Below are 27,988 nucleotides of genomic sequence, written 5' to 3'. Positions count from 1 at the left end.
GGCTCGTGCAATTATAAATACACGCCTCACACACTTTAAATCCTATAAACACCAACAACTAATAAGATAAACACAAACTAAAAAGATAAACCATAAAACTCAATTACACGCCTAAGATAAAACCTAGCCACACCTAGGATAAGAATTACCATATCCTAGCTCATTTAGACTCCTAACAAAACTCAATGACAAAGAAATTAGACTCCTAAATATAATAGGATTCCTTCATCACTCAAACACCTAAAGTAAAGACTTATAAAACAACTAAATTACAAAGTTTCCTAACAGAACTAGAACACCTCATAAGAATCCTAACATAACTAGGATTGTGATGCTCCCACATGTATCAATTTTTTACCGAAAAAACCACAAACTTAATTTTTCTTGCAAAATAAAACCTATTCTCATTTTTCGGTGTGGTTTTTGAGATACATAGGAGTAGTGTTGCAAATAGAGGGTTAAAGAAAGATAAAAGAGTCATTGTCAGAATTTAGAAAAAACACACCGGAAAATGGAAATTGGTTTCTTCTTGCAAGAAATATTAAGTTTGTGTTTTCTTTTTGCAAATTATGCTTTAAAAGGTTTTTTTTCGCAAAATTGAACTTCTAAAAAGTTTCCTTGGCAAATTTTTCTATAATACATGATATTTGTACTTTGGCCTTTCTACAATAATACTTTTCAAATTGTTTATTCATGTTAGCAGCAAGTTGGCCTATTCCTGTTCTGGTTGTATCTTTTCACTAATGTATAATACTTTTAGACCATGAACAATGCTGAATTGACTTCACTAATCTGCAACAAAACTTTCCTTCCCTGCTACCTAGTGAGAATATCCTTGCATTTTCAAAGTCATATGAAGTATAATATTATATTATCTTATGCTAAAAAAGAAGAAAACAATACGAAAATGCTTCGTCTCATAAAATGTTTTGTACAAAATTAACACTGACGGTGAAATAGGGCTACTAATAATCTTTTTCATTGATTGGCAAAACTGTTGCTAATCCCTCATGTGACTGCTATGGACATTTATCGAGACTTGATGAGCTGCTGCATCTTGTAAGTCGTAATATATCCATAAGCATAATTCATGATCAATAATTCACATGTATGGTATGATATCAGCTTCCGCAGCGTCGATGCTTATAGTATTGCATATTTAAGGTACTTCACCTTTCCACAACAAAACTTCATTCAGTTTGTTACTCCAAAAAGACTTGTATCCTATCGCCAAGTGTGTCATTAAAATCTAAGAGTGTCCCTTGCATCCCTTCAGCCGCATTGTTCAAAAGCTGCTTGAGATTTACACCTACTAAGGCTGTTCAATACACAACATTTCAATTTCCGTTACGCGAAGTGTGAAGACCTGTAAGAATATTAGAAGTAATACTATAGAAAATTCTATTAGTATCTATTTACACCATATTTAAATTTTATAAATAAAATTAATAATAACAAAAACTATACTATACACTTTTGTTAGTATCTATTTCCACCATATTTAAATCTTACAGAAAGTAATAATGATAGCCTTACCGACCACATACAATCAACAAGTCATTTAGATTGTTCATCAAAACAGGTAATATAATCTTGACCTTTGTTACTATCATTTTTGGATGTCAAGTATCATTTATTGTGTTAAATTGAATCGAAACTCAAAAGGTATAATTTGTGGTCTAATATAAGGGCCCAATAGAATTATATAGCTCATTAAGCGAAGTCAACAAAGGTCAAAGTCAACAAAATTTAGAGGAAGGTCATCAAGACTATCAATAGATGCAAGTCAAAGAATAGCAATCAAAAGAAGATAATCAGAGTACGTTCAACATGGAAACAAACGTGCATTAGAGAGCAACAGTTATTCAGTGTCGGAAAACAGTCAAGGTTTGAATCAAATATGATTAAAACATTTTCCCTTCCCAAACATGCATGGAAGTTACATGTTACGATTTTGTACAAATAGAGAAACTATTGTCAAGAAAGGGGCACAAATAATCTATCAAACTCTAGCATTTCTTAATTCTCTAGCGTAGCTTAGCACTCGCACAACCCAACCCCCTTCTGAGGTCATAGTTTAATTTCTTAAATTTAGCTTAAGCATCCGGACATGTTATGGCACCATCAGACAAGATCTCAAATTCTCCAATTGCATGGAGGTAACAGCCTTCTTGTCTCCTCTTTAAGTTGTCCAGCTTGGCTTATCTCTTGTGTGTTGTAAAATTCATCTCTAAGTTTGTGGCGTGTATGAGAATTTCATACTTTAATTAAAAGATTAATTACTATTTGCTCTATTTATTGCTTTTTGCCTGAATTTAATTTATGTTATAGTTTAATCATTAATTAAATTACAACAGAGTATATTAGCAAGTATTTATCTAATTGAAACTGGTAACCCCCACAGACTAAGTCTTCGAAGGCATTCACTACCAAACTATTGGGTGTCCTTTGACTTGTTTGCAAGGTCAACGAACTGATTTTGCACCAATAAGTTTTTTGGCGAATACGGTGGGTGAAGAAGATTTTAGACAGATTGTGCAAATTCTTCTTCACATTTTCGAAATTTAACCGTAAAAATTGGTTAATTTGTTTTTATTAAAATGCCAGAAATACGTTCAAAGAATAATAAAGAAGTTGCTCACGGTAAATCAAATTTCTACAACATGAAAACTAGTTCTTTTGTCCCTCCAGAGACAAGGGTGCATGGTAACAACGGTGAACCAATTCACCATGGTCATGAGGAGTCGGTTGGAGAGATATCATCAAGGGATGGCTCATTTCCAAGTAATACTGGTCGTGGACTTATACACCAAATGTATAGAAAATTTTGTGGAGGTAGTAAAGAATTTACTATTAGAAGCCAGAGATAGTCAATACAACAATTTGACTCTAACTAAAGAACTCTAGCCCATGAGTTTGTCAGAGTCTTTATGGATATCCTTCAAATGATAATTGAAGAGAATAAAAATATTAACTCTAGGTAAATTGATAGGATCCTTGTGGATATCAATGATACTATCAGTGCAATTTTCACAGTTATGTCTAAGTCTCTTGCCATTGAATTAGATAATCGCATATAACCATTAGTCAAAAAACACTATCAGTTAAATAAGAAACTAGTTAAAGCCTTAGAAGAGTTTCCTTTGGATAGAGCAAGGAGAAGTTATGGCATAGCGCCAGACGTTCCTCCAATAGGTTACCCTCAAAAGGTACTTTTCTCCCATCTTGAAACTAGGGATCCAATTATTCTAAGCGATCCATAAACTTCCTCTCATGTGCATCAAATAAGGGCAATACTCATGAGTCATGGAGAGGGTAATCATGAAAATCTTAAAAGTGATGGAATGGCAGCGGACATGGAGTTAGACTGGCACCACCAACCTGGATCATCACAAGGAGGACAGAGACAATATAGTTTTGTTGCAAATAACAATAGTGCACCATATGCCTATCTACCTACTAGCCAACCAACTATAGTTGATACTCATCCCTTGGAGATATCTGAAAAAGCTCTTTGTCAAAGGAACTAAAAATATTGTTAATGTCTCCAGAATGGTAGATGGATCATCATCAAGAGTCATAATACAATACAAATGTGCATGTCAGATTTGGTATGATCTCATGACCTACGATGTAAATCCTTGTTAGTTATCACCATATAGCCTTGCAAGTGTGAATCTTGAAGAAACTTTCTTAATAGATTTCACAACAGCCAGAAAGAGAGGTGAAAAAGTTTATGTTTCCCAACTACTTTTAGTCATCAAAAGAGCATTTATTGATCACATGAAGTCACATTCAGGTGACTACTTGATAACATTGACTATAACCATTGGAAACATTGACTATAACCATTGGAAATCCCTTTCTGCTTATAATTTGTGTAATGATAAGTGCATCACTCTACAAATCAAGGGGATAATTTGTTACTACCATTTTCGGATGTCAAGTAACATTTATTGTATTACATTGAATCGAACCTCAAAAAATTTAATTTGTGCTTTAACATAAGGGTCCAAATAAAGTATATTAAGCGAAATCAACAGAGGTTGAATTCAACAAAATCTAAAGGAAGGTCATCAAGATTATCAATAGATGAAAGTCAAAGATTACCAATAAAAAAAAGGTAATAAGAGGATGGTTCAACATGAAAACAAATATGCATTAGAGAGCAACAGTTATTCAGCGCCCGAAAAACGGCTAAAATATGATTCAAACAATTTCTGTCCCAAGCATACATGGAAGTTACATGTTACGATTCTCCATAAATAGAGAAACTATTATCAAGAAAGGGACACAAACAATCCATCAAACTCTAGCATTTCTTAATTCCCTAGCGTGGCTTAGCACTAGCATAGCTCAACCCCTTCCTGGGGTTGTATTTTAGTTCCTTCGATTTAGCTTAGGCATCCGAGCATTAATTGGCGCCATTAGGCAAGATCTCATATTCACTAATAGAAGCAAGAAACCAAGGTAACTGCCTTCGTGTCTCCTCTTTAAGTTGTCCAACCTAACTTATCCCTTGTGTGTTGTGAAATCTATCTCTAAGTTTGTGACATGTAGGAAAATTTTATACTTTAATTAAAAGATTGATTATTGTTTGCTTTATTTATTGCCTTTTGCCTGAATTTAATGTATGTTGTAGTTTAATCATTAATTAAATTGCAACAGAGTACGTTAGTAAGGTTTTATCTAATTAAAACCGATAACCTCCAGTGACTATGTCTCCCAAGGCATTCAGTACCAAACTATTGGGTGTCCATTGATTTGTTTACAAGGTCAACAAATTGATTTTGCACCAACCACTCTCTACCATATATTACAGTTGATAAAAAAAAATAATTAGATGCATCAATGAATTGAGTACATGATTTTTAAGGCATGAAACTTTGATGTGTTAGTATAGCATCAAAGTAAGCTAGGGCTCAAATTGACATTGGAAAAAGACGAAAGACATGCATCTAATATGGGAGTTTTCTAAGATGTAGCATTTCCAGTAAACTGCAGGTATAACCGCATAAGCCATGGGATCTTAAAGGACTTCGTGGAGTAAGTGGCTTCCAACTATTGTGCACATTGTATGTCTACTGATAGGTAAAGAACTTTCAATATAGAACAAACGAAAGAAAGGGATGATAACTACCTTACTTTATCTAGAAAGCTATATTTGATGAAAGGTTCCGATTCATGACCTATATTACACATCTTATCCTTTGATCTTTCTTCTTTTCTACTTAGCTAGAGCCTAGAAGTAGGTATAACTTAAGACAAAATCAGATTACATGCAGGCTCCGTTTGGTTGGGCGTAAAACATTTTCAGTGTAAAATGATTTTTATGGAAAACAATTCACAATGGAAAACACAATTCCAAAATTAGTTTTCTGTTGTTTGGTTCCATATAAGAAAAATAATAAAAAGAGAGGAAGATGAAAGGGAAAGTAAGGAGATAGTTTGAGGGTGTACAAGAAAGAGAAGGAAAATAATTTTCCCTTCATTTTGAAAGGAAATAATGGTTTCCCATCATTGAGAGACTAATTTTACTCCAAGGAAAAATGGTTTTACACTCCTTTGCAAACCAAACAATGTAAAATTGAAAATAGAAGAAAACAATTCGTCTAGGAAAATGTTTTACGCCCTACCAAACGGAGCCGTAATATCTCCGTCTTTTCGAGATATGTACATTTGTAATGAGTTTCCTTTTCAACGAAATCTACTTTTATTATATTTGTTGGAGAATAATTGGCAACTGAATTATTGTCTTGTATCCAATTTCGTCATTTATACCAAGAGTACCAGAAGCATCAAATCTTAGATGCACAAGGTAAAGTGCAAGGTACGACTTCACTAATTACGCCAAAAAAGAAAAAGTTGCAACATTAAGCAATAGAACATTGAAAGTCATTACCTGGAACTATATTTGTGATACCATCCAAGAATCCAGCCTGCAGGGGTAGCGAATAAATTAAGGACAATCTCCCTTTAGGTAAATATTTAAACCAAGTTAGACAATATATTAACCCTCGCCCACCTCACCCCATCCCTCAATAGTCCCTAGCAAAACAAAAGTAGAAATCACATGCTACGTCTATTAGAGGTGAAATGCGGGATAAGGAGCCATACAGAATGCACAAACATCAAAAGAATATTGGAATTTTGCCATGGAGAAAACTCAATTTTTTATCATATTCTTCAGTCTTTAATTGTCAGAGAATTTATCCTGCACTTGCCAAAATAATAAAATCAATACTTACTCTTCTAGTTAATAAATTTGCCTACCTTTTCCCCTCAAACAAAAAAAACAATACTTGCCCTCACAACAGACATGTTTTTGCCTCTTACATCAATAACATATATTAGCACTGCAATATTACTCGGGTAACAGGCATATGCAATGTCACTCAAAGCTTACAACTTACAAGAGATTGCATAAGACTTTTACGCGTGTATGGAACTATGGATAGGGAAATTTGGAGAGAAAGGGAATGAATCACTTTCCCTTGTTTGAATATAACATGGGAGAAAGGAGATGGGATTAGAAGGATTTGTTTTCATTTCCCTCTTAACAAACCAAATCTATCCAATGCTGAAAAGAATTGGAAGGAAAAATGCAAGCTCATTCTTCCCTTTCATCCCCCTTCCCACTCCTACTGGCTCCTCAGCTTCCTCCCCTGTACCTTTCCCTCTTTGATTTCCATCCAAACAAAGTGGTAAAGGAAACAAACATATCAAGGAAGCCGGCCAATCCAAGTATCAGCTAGAAGGATTAATGATCTACCTGTAAACAATCTGATAACAGGATTCCTACAAGGCTCCATGACGAGGATATACAACCTCAAATATACAACATCTAATCAATTTCAATGCCAAAATTTCTAAAGATGCCAAATGGCAAGGTTGATTGTAATGCTTTATAGGATAGTAAGATGGTCACTGTTACTACTTTACCAGTTCATTACCCAACCTCAACACTCCGCACACCCCCAAACCTCGTCTCATAAGAATTATAGAATAAATTCAATAAAGGATATACATCTACTCTATCATCACAAACAAGTGCTCCTACATTGGTATTGGTTATTCTTTTCACATTGTTGTGCATGTGTCCAAGTTTTTGTGAGAAGAACAAAATAATTTCATGGAAGAAAATGGAAGATGATTTTGAGCAAGCATTACTGCTCCTTCGAAAGAGCACTAGGAATAGGAGCGTCAAAAAATTTATAAGTTTTACTGGGTAAGTCAATTTTGGTTATTACTATTCTATACCCCAATCCTTGTCATTATCATCTTGCCAATTACACTAATGGAACCGAGATTGGAATGGATGAGATGCATGAGCCCTCATTTTTTATATTTTCTGCAGTTTGAAAAGACTATCAGCTCAAATGTGATCGTGACCAAGACAAAATGCAGGAGGCAACAGATGCTGGAACCCAAAAGTTCAGGTTAACAGTTGCACACACTAACACGAACATACACTCACGAGGACCAGTCACCAGGAGACAACAAAGCGCAGCAAGAGATCAATGTCTGGGTCACATATGTTGTTTGCGTACACAAAACAAACCTCATAGGTATGTATATTCAAATCTCCCGTCACTTATACACTCTGGATTATAAATGCTATGTTTCTCTTCTTTAAATGCATGAAGTTTCTAATTGTTTCATTAAATGCAAAAAGAAACTGATTTTGCTAGGGAAAAGGCCCTGAGATAATCTAATTAGCTTGTCCAATACACAATTATATTAAACACACTGCAAGTACCAATATAGCCTAGTTTTTATGCCTAGTTTCTCTTCGCTTTATATTATTGAAAACAGTATAGGCTGATAATCAGACTATAGTTTTGGGGCTAGACCCCATAGTCACTGTTCAAAAGCAAAATCCTATAAAATGAGCTGTCATTTAGAAAGTGAAGAGAGAAGAAAATTGAAGAAAAAGCAAGTTGCCTCTCACAGCCCCACAGCTGAAAGAGCAGTCTGATCTATTGAATTCTAAATACTAGCTTTATCACTTAAAATATTTTTTTTCTATTGTTTTTTTATATGCACACCAAGAGTACTAGATTTGCACCTACCGGTAAATTCATATGCTGATGGAACACAAATTAGTACGTGCACGTTGGAACACAGTATAAACGAGGGTGAAGAATTTGGTAACTCTAGATAGAATAAACAAAAAATTCATGTGACTCACAGGAATCCTGACGTCGAGCTTATTAGAACCATCATTTCCTGTAACTTTGATTCTCAATGTTCGAGACCATATACTGCCAAAAGCTTCCCTTGAAGCATCTGCACCATAATTAGTATAAACTTCAGGAATTACCACTTCAACTGGGGGATCTTGCACAGATTGTCCATTCTCATTCAAGCTATCTTGATCACTTTGTATGAGATTGTAACCACTCTCAACAGCTGACATGTAGCCAACATTTATAAGTATCAAGAAGGAGAAAACTATGTAGTGTTACAGCACAAGAGAACAAGAATGTAGGAAAACATATCCAACATTTAAGAGCATGTATATAATAGAAACAAGGAAACTATAAGTTGTTACCAAAAGAACATTTAAAGAGCAAATTTTTCTTTGGTTAGAATAACAGAATATTTCCATTTCCCTTTATATTGGTATTCCTACTTTACATACTTCAAGTTCGTAAAGTGGTTGCATATTCAGTAATGAGTACTTCCACCAAGAACTACTTGTTTTAGATAGTTGACATGGACTTGAACAACATTGTCGAGCTAGGTGAATTTAGAATGGGTTAAAACTTGAAAAAAAATGAAGACTTTGATCTAATGGGCCATCTGTATCAAAAATTAAAATAAAAATGTAATCAAATTGCTTTAATTGCTAGGAATTAGCCTATGATTGCCGATACATACGAACTTTGCCACATAAGTGGAGAGAAATGTTTTCACAATAGTAACCGATTTTTTAAAAAAATCTAAGAAATCATTCTTGCTAAGTTTATAAAAAACAAAAATCATTATATATAAAACAAAGGACATTAGTATTTACAAACCTATTTCTCAAGAAAAATCACAAGATATTTGAGAAGTAATGAGATAATTTTGGATGATGAATTCATTTACTACAAAGCATAAACAGGAACAAATATCGATCCAGTTCGACGCCTTTACTTATGCAAGGAAACAAGAAATTTTGTCTTTTGCTTTGGGTGCAAGATATTGAGGGTTCGTTAGCTTGGTGGGAAATTCAAACAAAGAGAGAGGGTACATATTTGAGGTGGAATATCTTTAATTTCTTTTTTTTGAATTAGAAACTTAGCCCAAATTAGTAGATATACACGTCTGTAGGATGAAAATCAAACGCATGATGAGCATGAAGGACTAGATTATGAACACAAAGATCAATACCAATGAACCAACAGAGATGTACCATATGTTCATTTAGCTTGTTATCCATGTACATTTGGCTTGTTATCCATGTACATGTGCGCATCATGATCTATGTACTAACGTGTGAACCATAGTTTGAAAATACGATTTCGGTCACGATTGCAGTAAGATGATGCGGTTGTCGTACCACTGAATATCGGCTTAAACCATAAAATATCCCTGAAACCCCCCTAAAATGCGGTTTTTTTACACCTTTACGATGCGGGTAATATCGGTTCGGCAGATTTGAAAACCTTTACGACACGGGCGATACGATACGATGCGACCTTGTTTTGACACCATGGTGTGAACCATCTAAGCTTTGGAGACTTAGAGTCACTAACTTATTTCCCCATAAAATAATTATTTACAAAAAAAATTTCCATATGATACAATCATTAACATCATCAAAGCCCATTTCCAAGTCGGCATTCTGTTGTAGGAAAAAGCCACAATTTAGTGAAGTACCAAAAATGATACCAATTTATTAATTTTTGGCACCTCAAAAGGTAGGACCCGAGATAGATGTCACCAATATAGTATAATTTTGTGAAACTTTCCTATAGAAAATTAAGTGCAACATTTGCAAGCCTACAACTTAGAAATAAGGTGAATTACGCCAATAACAAAGTTGGCATCATTTTGTTGAGTTCATAGAAAGTTTTAAGTAGAGGATAATTGGAAACGTAATTTTGGCTCCGATCGTAAAACATTCCCCAATACTCTTTGAGTACACGCCCCCTAAATAATCCTTTGAATATGAGATCATCAACCGCCATAATCAGCCTGAATGCTTAGTCCAACGAAATTGATTTTGGAATTTATAAACATATCTATCATAGGAATTATTGGAATCCCAAACACTTCAACTTCTATTTTTGTTACCTCTTATATTTAAAACCTCAAAACCTTCAAAAAACAATGATATTTAGTTTCATATTTCCAATTTCCACACCTATTTCTTCTAAATGTCTCTCCTAAAATTATTTGAACCAATAACTTGCACTCCTAAAAAATTTAATTGATAATCTAACCTGAGTTGATACGTTTTTCTTACAATTTATGTTTTGAAATAAAAACATCATTTGAATTATAAGTAATGTCTAAACTACATGAAATGAAATAATTTAAGTTCATAGATATATGAAGTGCATAAGATAATATATGTGAAACTAAATAATGTGGCCAAAATTTCAAGGTGTCTAAAGTAGGTTTGAGACGTAAGTGTACGAGCAAGTCAAAATCCAAGTTTCAAGAATAAAAGTGGGTTGAGAACTGTTGTGGCCATTGGCAATATCTAGAGTCTAAAGTGTTAAGTGACAAACTTACCTTTAGGACCACAAGGTTTGATCAAGCATGTTAGAGTCATCATATCAATGATGCAAGCTTATGGCATTCTAGAGCATCATTATAATTAAATATGCCTCCAGGCAAACTAAGCTTCACTCTGATATAATTATCTTTGATGTCACCAAAGGGTTAAATCTGGCCAACACTTAATTTATCTGTAAAGCAGTAGTAGAAACAAAGAGCATATTATTTCCTTCTGTGATGTTTTAGTTCTCCAAAATACCGTTTTACAATTTTAGACAACAATTATAGATTAAACTTTTGATCATAGCTATGCCATCTTTTCCTTCAAGGCAGATTTCTCTACTTGACAAAAAACCCTTTCCATCAACTACCAAGATCAATCACAAATCAAAGTTCACTTTAGCAATGTTAAAATACACATTGAGCAAAAGGCTGAACTAACAAATTATGTGCCGCTCACACCTAAAGCGAATGCTCAGCAGCTCAAGCAACAACATAACATTTACAACAGGGAGCCTAGACTAACCAAATAAAAACGCAGATTTATATATAAAGATGTTTCTTTGAATGCAGGGCAGACATTCACTAACCTCTAGGGGAAGGTTGAGGCATCAGGGTTGAGGCATACAGCTTCTCCTCTTCATAATAATCATTGAAGCCTAAAATATTTTTGACCTCCTCAAATGAAGGCATACTGCCTGGAGAAGGAATATGGCCTCTTCTAATGGCATTTAGAGCATCCTGCAACAGTTAACAACACGGTTTGTAAGTGTATCCTATACCCAAAACCATCTATATTTTTAGAATTTTCATTCAGCATTGCTACCATCTACTGGTCAAAGGATGCATAGAGTTGTTATAAGCTATCCAGGACACTAATAAGGATTTAAGCGACCCAAATGGGCTTCAGTTTAACATAGTGTTGCAAATTACAGAGTGTATATCAGCCACAGGTCCACAAGTTGCTCAGCTGGGCAATTTTGGATACTAACTTTCTCTTGGTATGACCAAGCTGTAGATTGTGGCAGGAATACCCTCAGACTCTTTCTAATATCTAATAGACAGATGCAGTGGGCGGTAAAGCTAGCCATGTCAAATGGAGTCAAAGGTCACCATACCTTGGCTTATAGATTGTGATGGACTAAATTCGAATGGCTCATCAAACTAACTGCATCCGGAAATATATAGTTCATGCAATAAAAATAGATTTTTCAAGTAAATAGGGAGCTGCTGCAGCAGCTTTTAAACCAGGATACTTTGCTGCCGGATGTCCTATCAAACTATTCAAGCACCTCAACTTGGCCAAAACATCATTGTACAGTTATAACAACAAAGAACGTGAAAACTTTGATGCTTACATCAAGGTTAGAATGCAGAGTAAACAACTCGGAAATAGAGGGGAATAGTTTTGTGCACTAACTCATCTGTATATTTTCTATTACACCCACTGGCTACATATATAGGCAAGGAAAGAGAGAGAAAAAGAGGTTAAGCCTCCACTACAAGCTGCAGAGCACAGCTGTCCTGATCAGCACATGATCCTATGATATGATTCCGGAAACGGAATCTGCTTAGCTTCGAATATCTTCACTCAGTTAAACTCCACTAAGGGTTCTAATTCACTTTTAGGGCTTCACTCACCTTAAATATGAGTTAGGAAAGGATTTGAGATTGGTTTATTAGCTTCACTCACTAACTCACGCAGATCTTACTTAGTTTGAGGTTTCACTCGCCTAAATCTAAGGTTCTTGTGTTTAGGTTCACTCCCTAAAACAATAAGAAATCTAGAACATACGTCCAAATCCAATATTAAACTCACGTTTAACTTTAAGCAAAACCAACTACTTTATTATTATGGCCGAAATCCCATAGTATTACATAGAATCCTAAACCAATTAGAACTAGTAAAGCCTAAAGGATAAACAAAAACAACAAACTAAACTAATCCCTAACACACGACTACATAATTAAAAGTCCTAATGCAAATGAACTCTAAACCAGCAAGACTCTATGATTAAGGGAATTAGACTCCTAAACATAAAAGGATCCCTTCATCATTCACACGCCCAAAATAAAGACTTATAAAGCAATGAAACTACATAGTTTCTCAACAGAACATGGAACTACATATGAACTACATAGAGAGTCCTAATAGAACTAGGACTTCTTGGCAACTCTTCTTTCCTAAGAGAGACTAAGCACTTCCAAGCCACATCATCCTAGGAGCAGTTGTACAAAAAGACAAATAAAACAGCTATTGGTACAAGGACCATTTATTACATAACAGAAAAAAAGCATAAAGATCCTAGAGGTGTAGTGGGCATCAATAATAACCAAAAGAAGGGTGGAGATCCTCCTTTTCATCACTCCTCCTCAAGCTGAGAGGGATTGGAAAGAGCTCTAAGCTTGGATTGAAAATGATTGTGTTAAGAGATAGTGAGGGGATTAGTAAACACATCAAGTGCTTGTTCATTGGTGGGAACATAGTTGGTGCTGATGCTGCCATATGTGATTTTGTCCCTGATGAAGTGACAGTCTAGCTCTACATGTTTTGTTCTGTCATGATGAACAGGGTTAGTTGCTATTGCTAGGGCTGCCTTGTTGTCGCAGTTCAGGATAGTATGGGGAAGTGTTTGAGGCCAAGTTCCTTGAGGAGTTGAGACAGGCTGTGAGGACCTGGCAACATGTTGCTTCTTGGATTTCTAAGAGAGAGGAGATGAGCCTAATAAGATGCAAAAGCCAGTTGTTGATCTTGTGGCAGCCAGCTCACTATCACAGTATACTGTGAGGTGAGCACTAGATTGGCCTAAGGAGTTATTGATGTACCTTAGCATCCTCTTAGCTGCATGCATATGCACGGTAGAGGGTTTGTGCATAAATTGACTGAGAATGTGAACATCATAAGTGATGTCTGGTCTAGTAATAGTGAGATAGACAAGTCTGCCTATCAATCTTTGATATTCAGTGATGGATAAGAGAGGGTTACCCATGTCTGCTGTAAGTTTGAGATTAGCTTCTAAAATAATCTCACTGACTTAGCTTTGTGCATGCCATACTCTTTCACACTAGCATATTTCCTTTGGGAGAGAAAGAAACCTTGACTAGATCTGTCCACTTCAATACGCAAGAAGTACCTAAGGGCTCCAAGTCTTTCATGTGAAAGTTAGAGGAGAGATACTATTTGAAAAGAGCAATCTCATGAGTGTCATTACGTGCAACCAGTAGGTCATCTACATAGACCAATATTACCACAAATGATGTTTGAGTGAGCTTGGTGAATAGAGAATAGTCGGTTTTGGACTGATGGAACCCATAATCCTTTAGAGCGCCTGGGTGCTTGCTTAAGGCCATATAGGGATTTTTTTTAGTTTGCACACTCTAGAGTTGATGTGTTTGGAGAGGAGGTACAGGTGGGGTCAAGGGTAATTCTGTTGTAATCTGAGTAGCGGGGGGGAAGTTGCATGTATTCGTTTTCTAGCAATTCCCCATGAAAAAAGGCATTCTTGACATCCATTTGGATGACATGCCATGTTTCAATTGTGCCACAGCTAGTAGAGCTTGGCAACAAGAGCAAAGTTCTCATAGTAGTCTATGTCATACTCGTGTTTGCACACCATAACTATCAGCCTGCCTTTGTGCCTTTCAATGCTTGTGTTTGGTTTCAAATAGCCATTTGCATCCTATGACTTTTTTCCCGGGTGAGAGCATGGTAATGTCCAGTGTCTGTAGCTCCTCATTCATAGCATGGACCCAATGTTTATGTTTGACGGCATCTTTAAAGTGAATAGGGTCATGTATGTTGGGTGTTTGGGCTAGGAAAGCAGCAAATTTGGGTTGTATGTGAGTGGTGACCAGGTTGGCTATGTGAGTAACAGGTTGAGATGTTGGGTGTGTTTTGTGAGATGGATCACCGACATAATCAGCTAGCCTGGTTCTTTGTGAAGTCTAGAAGATCTTCTAGGCTGAATGGGTGAGTTTGCAGGTATTTTTGGGCTTTTAGGTGGGGTTGGTTGAGTGATTGCAGGTGGTGTATGAGCTGATTGATGTGAGGGTGACCTGCTAGGTGAAGTAGGTGACCTGCTAGGTGGAGTGCTGCTAGGTGAAGTAGAGTCAAGGTGAGGTTCTTCCTCCTGCTCTTCACTGTCAACATCACAATGAGCACTGGAGTTAGGCATTTCAACAGGAAGAGGGTGTTAATAAGGGGATTTGGTTAGGTGTTGTAGGGAAAAATTTCTTCATGGACTTTAACATCCCTCGACACAAATTTCTGCTTTGTCAACAGATTCAGGAGAATTTATCCCTTTTTGTGCATAGGATTCCTATAAACACACAGGGAACACCCCTGGCTTTAAATTTATATTTGTGAAACACAAGGTTGTAAGCACGAGCAAGGCAGCCAAAGGATTTCATCAAGCTGTAGTCTGGTTTCCTGTCAAACACCAATTTTGCAGGGTGTTTTATTGTTTACAGAAACAGGTGGTAATCTGTTTGTAATATAGGTGGCAGTCATTACACACTCACCCCAATAGCTCAAAGGTAATCCTGCCTGGAACCTTAGGGCCCTTGCCATCTCCAATATATTTCTATGTTTCCTCTCACATCTCCCATTTTGTTGAGGACGATCTACACATGTTGTTTGATGTATTATACCCAAATCTCCAAAGAATTTCTTACAATTTTCATCATCAAATTCGAGGGCATTATCTGACCTCACAATTTTCACCTTGGCTTGAAACTGACATAGGCTTCAAATTTCAGTTTCAGGAGATGAACCCAGGTTGCTCTAGAAAGATAATCCACTATGGTAAGGAAATACATATAGGATTCCCTAGTACTGACCTTGTAAGGTCCTCAAATATCAATGTGTATAAGTTCAAATTTAGACTTTGCACATGACTTGCTAGCAGAGTAAGGAAGTTTAGTAAACTTTGCAAGTGCACAAGTTAAGCAAACATTGTGTCTATCATTGCAAAATTTGGAAATATAACCAATTTTGAGAAATTTGTCCATGGTATGCCACAAGTTACACTCATTCAAATTAGCTAAATTACACTTAGCACTCTTCATGAGCACTACATTGTTAGCTAACTAAGAGCAAACTTGAGTGCCTTGTTTCATCCCTGTGTCATTGACACTTTTCTTGACTTCATTACTTCTTCTTCCTGTGATGTATTTAATCTACTAAGAGACTAAATTACAAGTGCGGAAGCTAACAAAATTAAAGGATAGTACTTAGTTGATCTCCGATAAAGAATTTAATCACCACAAATATCAAACTAACGGTTGGATAGGCTTTTATGTCAATTCTATAAAGAATTTGATCACCAAGAATAACATAAAAGGTTCAAATTGTTTGATTAGCATAAAGGCAAAGCCACCAACGAAACAAAACAAAACTGGATAGTACTTAGTTTATTCAATGATAAAGGCAAAGCCACCACAAGGAATAAAACTAAGGGTTTTGAATGCACAAAGGCAGAGCCACCAACATTCAAGAGGATTTGGGTAAACACTCAAATTCACGAAATTATTATTATTCACCACCTAAAATTCGAACTACCTAGACCCTATTTATACTAGTTTAATTATGCTAATCCTAGTAGGAAAGAAATAACCTAATGCTAATAGGAAAACATAATAAACTATAACCCTAATAGGCTTAGGACAAGTCCCTAAGTCCTATACTCTCTAGACTCTTTGAATCATGTAAAATCCATCGTTTTAAGAACGTAGGCAAAACCATGATTCCTAATACAAGTAGAACAAGGAAAGCAATAAAGATATGAGTTCTAACATAACTAGAACTCTACACAATTCTATTTGACATCATGACTCAAGAGTATCCAAGAACAAGTATCCACATCATCTCATGCATCATCCTGTCTCAACCAAGTAAAACAGAGTCTAGATCATACACAAGGGTGAAAATTCACTCTACAATCATTATCTTGCATCAATTTGCTAACAAACAACAGGTTATGGTGAAATTCAGGGATATATAACACATTCTTCAACTTTAGATTGTTTCTCAGACTCACACTTCCAATATGAGATATTTCAAGGGTTTTCCCATTTGGTAAGTGAATTTTTGGTTTGCCGTGAGTAGGTATAGGGTTTTCAAGTTTATGTATATCACCTGTCATGTGGTCATTGGCCCCAGAATCAATTATCCATCCATTTTGGCCACTAGAAGCAATATTACAAGAGATCAAAGTTGTGATCTAACTCCTCCCGGGTCTCATACCCAGACTTGGAAGACTTTGATCCTCATGGAACCAGCTTCAAGGGTTGCTCTAGTTGAGCACCAGTTGTGGACACACTATCTTCTTGAGATTGTGCATTAGCTGCTACCTTGTAGCCTTGGCTTGATTTGTTCCATCTTGCAGCACTCACTCCTTGTTTTTCTGTTGCTTCTTGTATTGGGGATGAGTTTTAGGAAAGCCCAGTAGGCTCCAATATTCTTCAGGAGCATGATTCCTCCTTCCACACACAGTGCACCCAGAATGAATCATGGTTTCTCTTCTAAGGCTTGGAATCTCCTCCTTTGCTGTATATTGCAGAAATTTCAAGTTCATCTACACGTTTTTCAGTATTTCCCTCTGTGCTTGTTCTTGAACCAATGAGCCACAAGCTACCTCAACACTAGGAAGAGGGGATTGCACTAGAATGTGGCTCCTGTGAGCTGCATAACCCTCATCAAGGCCCTTCAGAAATTGGAACATTTTTTTTTCTGAAGAACTCATTAACTTCAGTAGTCAACTCAGTGAGAGTAGGAAGAAGATTCAAGCCGTCTATTTCTTCCCATAGAGCACACATTTAAGTGTAACTCATTTATGGGTCTTTCATTTGCTTAAGTTCATAAACTTCTCTTCTAAGTTTATATTTCCTGGCACCATTTGTTTGTGAGAACCTTACCTACAGCTGCTTGCATACCTCTCTAGTTATTCTTAGGAACAAGCATGGTGTAAAAACAAGGCCGCATCGTATCGTATAGCCCGTTTCGTAAAGGTTTTCAAATCTACCGAACCGATATTGCCTGCATCGTAAAGGTGTAAAAAACCGCATTTTAGGCGGGTTTCATGGATATTTCAAGGTTTAAGCCGATATTCAGCGGTACGACAACCGCATCATCCCCGTTCCCACATCACCGTGACCGTTACCACAACCGTGACCGAAACCCTATTTTCAAACTACGGGAACAAGGTAGACCTCTTGATTGTCTCACTCATTAATCCCATCACCCAAGCTATCACCATACTATTGCATGTTTCCCTCTGTTGAGCTTTGACTGGGTCACTAGCCTCTCTCTTTATCACTGCAGTTACAAACCCTAACTTTCTCTTGGAAGCTAGGACAATCTCCATTGATCTTCTCCACTCTCTATAGTTTCACTAGCTTCTCTACTGTGACAGAACTTTGTCCATCTGATGGATGTAGGTATAGGGGGTTTTGAATGTCAAATAGTTTTGTCATTTCAGTGAGGCACGGAAGGAATCAGAGAATTTATGAAGGAAGAAATGGGATTTTTGTTTCAAGGAATGACATGAGATGTAGGAAGGAAGAAAAGAGGGGTTGAAGGAATGGTTACGTAACCAGGCTCTGATACCATGAAAACTTTGATACTTAAACGTTAGAATGCAAAACTCAGAAATAGAGGGGAATAGTTTTATGTATTAACTCATCTGTATATCTTCTATTACACCCACTGGATATATATAGGCAAGGAAAGAGAGAGAAAAAGAGGTAAAGCCTCCACTACAAGCTGCAGAGCACACCTCTCCTAATCAGCACATGATCCTAGGAGTTGATGTAAAAAAGACAAATAATACAGCTACCTGGTACAAGGACCATTTATTAACAAAAAGCATAAAGATCCTAGAGGTGTAGTTGACATCAGTAATAACCAAAAGAAGGGTGGAGATCCTCCTTTTCATCAGAACGTAATCAACTAAGCCAACTGAATTACTTATTAACAATTAAGATCTTCTACTTAGGAAACAAGGCCATGCAAATAGTTTAGCATAATTCGATATCTATATTAACTTTTGTTACAGGAAATAAGAAAATATGTATGCATGTGACTTATTAATTTTAGGCTCTCTCACTTGTGTACAGTCTCTAAAAAAAATATCCAAAGTGGAAACAGAAAAAACGTGAAAGGTTTACAGTACAAATAAAAAGCCTATACCACAATAGTTCTGTAGAACAGCCCATTAGATACATTGCTAATCCCACAAGCTAGAATTTATATCTATTGCCTAAATAGAACTAAAGCCATCATAAATATAGGATAGGCTACATGAAAAACATGAGAGGAGGGAGGTGTGGGAGAGTTAAAAAAAACCTATACAAAAAGATTGGAGATTGACTTTAGGGGGGGGGGGGGGAAGGAAAAACCTTCTAGCAGCTACTGCATGCCAATACGGTATTATGTAAAGGCCGTTATGTGAAGTGTATTTACACAGCAACAGCGATTTTAGACAGTTATGCTGTCATATTAGCCGTTATAATTAGTTATCAAAACTTTCAAGTGTATTGTTATAGCTGAAGAATTCACGAATTAGATAAAACTCATATTGTAGTAACTATGGTGCTTATAACCTTTTATTTCTATTGGGGTTCTAAAAGGTTCATTCTAAGCTATCATCTTCTAGAAAAATTCCAAAACCTCTTAGGTTACTATGTTAAGATGGATCTTTTACGCAATTAATCAATCCAAGTGGCAATGGTCGTGAAGCGTGTCATAACACTTGCAAGATGTTTCTTCCGATACACTATATGAACATGACATTGACAGTGCAATTAATTTAGTAAATACATATGATAAAACATTTCTATCTTCTCCATTTGGCTTTAATAATACATGATATCACCAAAACTGTAAAAATAGTAGCAAAGACTTAGTTTCAATTTTGAAGTTGAGACTAGTTACCTGCATTGCGTGAATTGAGACCCCTATCAGCGAAAGTGGGTAAGCAACAATTTTGTACCCAATGTCTTCAAGTTCAATAGGAGTGAGAATAGGTGTTTTTCCTCCTCCTTCAAGCATGTTTGCCTTCAAAAAGGAACAGTACTTCAAATTGTAACTAGGTCTCGACTAACAGTAGCAACCATCTTTACAACAGAAGTCTCTATTCTATAGAAGGGGAAAACAAAAGGTCAAACAGTGGATCATGGTAAGATAAGTAGTTTACATGCATTCACAAGCAGAAGGACTAAGAACCAAAGACACCACCAGGAACTCTAGAGTACCATCGTACATCCTACTTCTATGAGGAAATTTTGACCATCTCACCTATGCCCTACCTTTACCTTTCAGAAGTAGCTACAACAACATTAAGTATTAAGAAGGCATTTAAAGTAATAGATATCAAAATCACTAACTGATTCAGGCTAATTTGACTTCTTTAAGGTTTTTAGCTATTACCTGATAGCTAATAACATTGTAGTAGCTGATTTGACTTGCTGAATTTGTTTGCTAATTTTCAGCAAATAATAGCAATAAGGAATGTATGAAAGAGTGTAGTCAAAATAACTGTTAGCTAAGTTTGGCTGATGGTGCTGCAAAAGTATAAAGGACACGGATAACTTTAATCACTTATTATCACCCTACTTCACATAGATATTTTACGCTAATAATAAGAAAGTGACATTTACTATGTTCAAAGCCGTCAAGCTTTATATGTTATATAGTGATTAGATTCCAAACTTCAAAAGTATTTTCAGAACTTATAAATGTGCAAAGTGAAGTATGGAATATGAAGTACACTTAATTATAAAATAAGAAAACATATTTCAATTTTTTTACAGGCTGGATTAAGTTTTTGATTTATTAATTCAATAGTTAGCCCATATATTTGTTTTTAGGAAAAATTGACATGAATAATCCCAACTTTCATCGGTCTTCTCAAAATAATCCCAACTTTATATTATTTTAGAATAATCCCAACTTTAGGGTGTAGCTTCTCAAAATAATCTGAACTATTAATTTTCAACGTATTATAGACCTAAAATGGATTAGTGCGGGAAAGGAAATAGATAGTTTGGCTTATTTTGAGAAGGTCCTCTCAAAAGTTGGGATTATTTTGGAATAATCTAAAGTTGGGATTATTTTGATTAGACGGGTGAAAGTTGGGATTATTCAAGTGCATTTTTCCTTGTTTTTATCAAGAGTCAAGAGTCAAGACCCTCACCACTCTCCTAATCTATAAGTCTCTTAGTGTTATACTCCCTTTCCTACCACCCTCTCAACTATGTCTCACTCCTATCTATAGTGTCGATTCATCTTGTAAGAATAAGAGATATGAATGAAAGCGGGTAAGGGCTTGGCTTAACCCTGTGTTCTCTCCTAATCAGGTCGTTCTCTCCTAATCAGGTCGGGGGCGGAGACCAGCTTTTTCTTGAGCTTAACCACCATTTCTCTCCACCAAGTTCAGCAAAAGGACGAAAAGCTCTCACTGGAATTTAAACTTTGAAACCTCTTTGCACTCATTCCAACATTGCCATAATATTAGCTCCAGGATATCATCTTCAGCAAGGCATCTCCAACAGACGGCCTTAGGTGACAGCAATGAACCCAGCACATGTGTTTTTTTTTTTAGTTTAGCTCATTTTGGAGGGAATAAGTTCTATACTCCACTCTCCAGTGAAACATAACAAGCAATTTACAGCAGCGCTGAAAAGCAATTATTCCTGATAATGATAAACTATTTCTCCCTCTTCTTTGCATTCCAATCATCATATTGGTTGGTGATGTAGTAAATTCATTTCCATTCAATGTGCTAGATGCTCAAAAAATTTCACGTTAACCATGTATGTCTTTTTGCAAAAGGAATAAAAGAATGTATAATCATCTCTTTCAAATGTTGGGGTTCGGCGCGTTTTCTCAAGTCCCTGATCCAATTCACTTGCTAACCAAATGGGAGATTTATCATTTTGACCAACAAACTTCTGATGGGATAAAGCGACTAAACACTATCAAAAAAGGCCTTAAATAAATTTAACTAACGCTAATTAAATAGGGCTATTGAAGAGACTACCTCGGACTATTAATGATCGATCATAAAGCAACGATGTTTGCGACTTTTCATAATTAATATGCATAAATGGTTACCATTACAATATAGTTAGTAGTATGCATGAATCAAAAAACTGCAATAAAGTGAGCTTAAGAATCTTTGGATAAAAAGCTCACTAAAGATTTATCAGATACCCATTGAAAATCAAAGATGTTTTCGTCAAGCAAAAAAGTAAAAAAAAGAAAGTAAAAACCATTATTCGAACTAACTATACATCACTATCCTTTATGAAAGCCAAAATACTTAGTGTGTTTTCAGCAAAAATCCGGAGCTGTTTCATGTTAGAAGAACACTATCAAAATTTGGTAGCTTGTTCCTAAAGAGAGGACTTTGATCTCATTGAGCCTTTAACAACTTTTTCTAATTCGGAACCATTCTATACATTTTTTGTTTATATCATCAGGAAAAGTAGTATATCTATTAAAAAGAGTAGTAAATTTAATCAATAAATAAGTACTACCCCTGTTTCTTTTAATCTACACCATTTGACTTTCACGCTAGTCAATGTAGTACTTTGACCATTAATAGCTCTCATTCCAACCAAGCTAAAGTTATAAAAAGTTGATATCATAAAACTTTATGTTGAAACAAATGTAACAAGATCCTACATGACTATGTTTTCCCTTAAGTATCAATTACAAATGATAGTCAGAAAGAAGTATGTGAATAATACCAATTGCCAAAGTACAAAGTTAGTAGATTAGTAAGAAACGGAGGTAGTATACTAGAACCAAAAACATTAGTGAACTAAAATACCAATAATTAGGTCAGATGTTGGGTTTTTATGTACTACATTCTTTCTATAAACATACAACTTTTTGTAATAAATTTACTACTTTTTTTTTTGCTTAATATAAAAGCAAAAAAAATTCTGAACAAAAATTGTTCATAACAATTATGATTTAGGCATTTCTTACCAGTATAGTTACCAAGACAATTCAATTCAAGAGAAACTATGGTAACTCACCATTTTAGGAACTGAAGGTGAAATTTCACAGAAGGCCTGCATCTCCTGTCTTGTCGCTAGTGCATCTATAAACAAAACATCAGCTCCAGCATCAGCAAAGGCCTGTGATCTCCGTAATGATTCTTCAAAAGACACTGCTTGACGAGAATCAGTCCTTGCCACAATGACAATATCTGAACCACTATCTCTTCTAGCATCTATAGCTGCTTTTATCCGCATTACTGCTTCGTCTATGGAGGTGACTTTCCTGCCTTGTGTGTGACCGCAAGCTTTAGGAGATACCTAGTCATTATTGAAAATTATACGCCAGAGGAGTCATCATAATTGGTGCCTAGAATAAATCTTGGAGCAAGTTACATATATATGTGCAAACTTCTAGTTCTCACCATTTAAGGGAACATACAAGTCTCTATGTTCACAAAGAAAAAAATGATATATTGCCTCTGTTCTTTTCCTATTGCAACAATTACCACTTTGAGTAGTTTCACATATATTGCAACAATTCCACTTTTGATATAAAAAAACAACTTTAGTTCACATTATTACCCTTACTTTCTCTTATTAAAACCATCACTAATATTCACCACCCCACCTTTTATTGTTATAAAGGGGTACTTGTTTATTAAGTGTTCATTTCTCTCTACTAGTCTAGTAAATTAAAGGGTACATTCATGCTTAATTACCCACCTTTTTCACTTCCTTAAAAAATGTGCCCAACATGGAATTAAAACTCGGCCATTCCGCTACGTAACAGCCGTTTTATAATGGTTTTGGATGTTGTCGTTCCGAGAAATCCCGTTATAGGACGCAACAACAAAATCACGCCATTCTTGCCGAGTCGTCCATCATGTAACGGTGACTCAACGCGTTAAGAGCGTTCTTTTGACAGAATTGATGAAAGAAAAAAGCATAAATAGTAAGAAAATCAACATGCACATACTCAAGAAGGGAGAATAAATTAGAGGGGCTATTTAAGTTTGGATGTATATGAGTTGTTTCATATACTATGACAAAGAAATACTTCTTAAACTATATATTGACGCCGCCCTAGCTGCAATTCGTTCCATACATCCGATACAAACCACTTCCTAACGCGACCGTTACCGCGATCGCGAACGCATCCCTAATTTTTTATGGTCCCCAAGCCTATTGTTGCAATAGAGAAAGAACGGAGGAAGTAAAAACCAAGTTGTAGCTAAACACGTCAAGCAAAAATTTGTTTCACAACTAAAACCTATAAAAGGAGACATTTAGTAGGGATGATAAGGGAAAAAAAGAACACGTTTTCTGCAAAGAAAGAATGGTCAAAAACTAAAAGGGTACTTTAATACAAGGATGCAAAAATTGATTCAGAAACCAAAGCTGCAATACGAACTTGGTCTTCCAGAATGATTCCTGCAAAGCCAGCTTTGATGTATCCTTTCACAGTTCTCTTCACATTCATTGCATTGCCATATCCATTATCACCATCCCCTATTACAGGTATGGACACAGCATCCGTGATTTTCTGCCCTTGATCCACCATTTCCCCATAGGATATAAGACCAACATCAGGTAACCCCAACCTAGCAGCTGAAATTGAAAAGCCTAGAAAACCAGGGAGGTAAGTGAATATTAGCAGGACATGACAGTGATAAGTCAAAATCTGATTATGCTTATGGGTGAGATGAATTTCAGGCGATGGATTATGTTGAATTATGATTATAGCCCACAAGCCAGCAGAATGAGTCCATCTAACAGACATAATTTGACAGTGAGTTTATAGTTTCTACCATATGCCATGTATTAGTTAGACGTCATATAAGCAAAGAGTATTGAGTCTTTGAAACAACTCGCTGAATTTGAGACGAATTCTACAGCAAGAACAAGAGAATAAGACCAGTTTCACATGACACACAGCACTAGCAAGTCCCATAATACATGTACCCTCGTCTCATAACAACTCTAAGACGAATAACCAATACAGATATGAGCATATCATTCACCATAAATTGTGTACGTGCAGCTTTCTAAATATAGTCTCGTTTCCATATAAAGACAACATTAGAACCATATACTCAAGGAATTATATCAAAGGCATGTAACATATTTAACCAAAATCATCATCTTCCCTATGTCTCAGTGAAATGCATTGAGCACTGTATTTCCTCTAACCCAAGTGCCTCGACTTTTATATGTCATCCCCTTAAACAATGCTCAATTACTCACTACCGTCTCCCTCTTATTTTTCTGCTTCCCTTCGGCATATTTCTGCATTCCTAGCAACACCTTTCATTGCTTATCCTTCAATACAATCAAACAGCCTCTTATCATTATTCAAACTTTCCTAGAATTCTGCAGAAAATTAGAATGAAGCTGAAGAAATCATACCATTTCTCATTTCCAATTTTGAGATACTAATAAATCATGGGATTAAATAAAAACCCAAAAGTGAAAGTATTAATAACACGAATCCAATGAGCTTTACCCAATCCATCCACGGGAGGAACATAAGATTGTTCATACCATACCACGGCCAAACATAAACCATTTTTGTATACAACATTTACCATTTAATATGCAACATTAATAGTTTTGTGTACACCCTTTGACATTTATTATACAACAATCCTATTTCTGAGATACAGCATAAAATCTTATTTCTCTTTATCTTCTCTTTAAAAAAATCATTATTTGCAAAATGTCATCATTAATCTACAGAAATGCAATATCTTATACGTTCCCACGAATGATTTAGGCATTTCTCCGAATCGATGCGTGATTTTGTCATAAATTCCGAAAACAGAAGCATCAAACAATAAAGTTAAAAAAAATTTACCACTAGTGAAACAAAAATCGAAACCAGCATTCTTCACTAGCTTAGCGCTGAGAGCATCGAAGCAAGCAGGACCTTGGTGGATGCCAGGGGAATCAAGCAGACGTCGGAGTGCCTTGGCGGGCGAGTCGAAGCTCATTCTCTCTCCTCCAGACGACGTCGTAGTGGTAGAGGAAGTAATTGGTGTGAGTCTTCTGGCACATTTTCCAGTTGCTGCCCTTTTTCTGGTGCTGAAGAAGTTGGAGCTGATCAGATTGTTTCTATGAAGATATATTGCAGCTACGGAAGTAGCGGTTGTGATTGGTGGGAACAGCAGGGGTTGGACGTTGTAGTCCTTTGCGATTGCGAGATGCTCCATGTCTCGAGGTCTCGGTGGTGCGCGACTAGTAGTCTGTAGACTGTAGTAGGGGTAGGGGGGGGGGACTATAGGACCAAATTTTGAGGTGAGCGTGGGAGTTTAGGGAGTTTATGATACTCTTGGGAGCTCAGACTTTCAGACCATGTTTCGCAAACACCAAGTTGGGGCCTTGGGAGATTCTTGTTTATTGACATCGATAAAATTTGCGGGATGGCAAAAATAGAAACTTAGGATCTACTAATGCTAGCGAGAGGTGTCAATCTGGGTCACTGGCTGGGTTTGGATTGACCCAAGCTGGGTCGGAATGATTTGGGTCGGAATAATCTGGGTGACACTGTGTCATGGGGGTGAAACTGGGTGAGGGGATCTCGGAACTGGGTCGGAATTGGGTCGTGTGAGACTGGGTCGGCCGGTATCTGGGTTGGGTGAATTTGGGTCGGAATGGAATAAGGTGAAGTCGGTCCAAATCGGCTTTCGGAATGACTTGGGTCGGAAGAAATCGGCTTTCGGAATAAGTTGGGTCGGAAGAAATTGGGTTTCGGAATGACTTGGGTCGAAAGAAATCGGGTTTCGGAATGACTTGGGTCGGATGAAATCGGCTTTCAGGTTACTTGGGTCGGAAGAAATCGATATATCGGGATAACTTGGGTCGGAAGAAATCGGGTTTCGGAATGACTTGGGTCGTAAGAAATCGGTTTTCGGGTTACTTGGGTCGGAATTGATATCGGAATAACTTGGATCGGAATAATTCGGCTTTCGGAATTACTAAGGTCAGAAGAAATCGGCTTTCGGGTTACTTGGGTTAGAAGAAATCGATATCGGAATAAGTTGGGTCGGAATAATTCGGCTTTCGGAATTACTAAGGTCGGAAGAAATCAGCTTTCGGGTTACTTGGGTCAGAAGAAATCGATATCGGAATAACTTGGGTCGGAATAATTCGGCTTCGGGATTACTTGGGTCGGAAGAAATAGGCTTTCGGGTTACTTGGGTCGGAAGAAATCGATATCGGAATAACTTGGGCAGGAATAATGCGGCTTTCGGAATTACTTGGGTCGGAAGACATCGGCTTCGGGTTACTTGGGTCGAAAGAAATCAATACCGGAATAACTTGGGTCAGAATAATCCGGCTTCCGGAATTACTTGGGTCGGAAGAAATCGATATGGGAATGAATTGGGTCAGAATAAATCGACCTTCAGAATTAATTGAGTGTTCAAGAAATCGACTATCGGAATGACTTGGGACTTGGGTCAGAATAAATCGGATTTCGACTTGGGTCGGCATAAATCGGATCTCGGTAGGACTTGGTTCTTGGAACGACTAAATATCGAACCGGCGGCTCCGTGGCGTATTGTGATATTGTGGTTTAGATTATAGTCATTATACTTTATACTTATAGTGGTATATTATAGTAATCTGTAATTATACCGATATTGTGAATTGTGATTGGGTCATTGTTAATTTTTTAATAATACATTGAATCATTAATAGTTTGATACTTATATTACTAATTTGAAATGTTACTAAAGTAAGACTTATAAATTATACTTATATTATTGGGTCATTCACCATTATTGGCTATTGGTAATTGGCCTAGTGCCTAAGTTACTAAGTATCGCTCATTAGTTATTCAGTTATTTAGTTATTCTTATTCATGATTGCATATGTATTCAAGTAACAACTAACATATAACAAGTAACAACTAACAACTAACAACAAACAACCATAAGGATTATTGATTATAGACTTATAATGTTAGGGTTAATAAACTATTAAACTTAAACATTTTGTTAGTTAGTGACTTACTCACTCTTTTGTCTGAAATCTGAATCAGTTACTATATAGCAACAAAAAGAGATAGAATTAAAGAATTAGGTTGACATTAAAACATTAATGAAAGCATCTTAATTAATTTGTAATTATAAAATTGTTTGACTTTTCATAGTTCATGGAACAACTCAACAAGTAACAATGATCAATGTTAATCACTTAATCGAATATGTCATATGAAGATGATACATAATCATACACTATATCACTAAAGGATGAAGATGAAATA

The 27,988-nt window shown here is 36.3% G+C and overlaps 1 protein-coding gene across 2 annotated transcripts; it reads right to left on the bottom strand.

Moving 5' to 3' along the window:
* Positions 1-854: 854 nt before the first annotated feature.
* LOC104893623 (uncharacterized) lies at positions 855-26,123 on the bottom strand. Of its 2 annotated transcripts, none has more exons than XM_010679753.4 (8): positions 25,577-26,123; positions 24,134-24,345; positions 22,759-23,040; positions 19,646-19,768; positions 11,304-11,454; positions 8,192-8,289; positions 5,903-5,939; positions 855-1,318 (listed from the first exon to the last, which is right to left on the bottom strand). In XM_010679753.4, exons 1-8 carry the CDS (start codon positions 25,929-25,931, stop codon positions 1,203-1,205), a joined length of 1,374 nt encoding a protein of 457 aa, XP_010678055.1. In that variant the 5' UTR covers positions 25,932-26,123; the 3' UTR covers positions 855-1,202. The 2 variants fall into 2 exon arrangements, with proteins under 2 accessions (XP_010678055.1, XP_010678054.1); XM_010679752.4 differs by having other exon boundaries at positions 8,192-8,412; positions 25,577-26,122.
* Between the last annotated feature and the right edge of the window lie 1,865 nt (positions 26,124-27,988).

This window comes from Beta vulgaris, chromosome 5, assembly GCF_026745355.1.
Source record: "Beta vulgaris subsp. vulgaris cultivar EL10 chromosome 5, EL10.2, whole genome shotgun sequence".
Classification (NCBI taxonomy): Eukaryota; Viridiplantae; Streptophyta; class Magnoliopsida; order Caryophyllales; family Amaranthaceae; genus Beta; species Beta vulgaris.
Note: the sequence above shows the minus strand (reverse complement) of the source record. Positions and strands in the feature narration are given on the sequence as shown.

Excerpts from the sequence above, each read along its gene's own strand:
- LOC104893623 (XM_010679752.4), bottom strand. The coding sequence starts at position 25,931 with ATGGAGCATCTCGCAATCGCAAAGGACTACAACGTCCAACCCCTGCTG. Across the intron at positions 24,346-25,576 it reads CGATTTTTGTTTCACTAGTG|GCTTTTCAATTTCAGCTGCT; the intron begins GTAAATTTTTTT and ends CTGGTTTTCTAG. Across the intron at positions 23,041-24,133 it reads GAATCATTCTGGAAGACCAA|GTATCTCCTAAAGCTTGCGG; the intron begins GTTCGTATTGCA and ends AATAATGACTAG.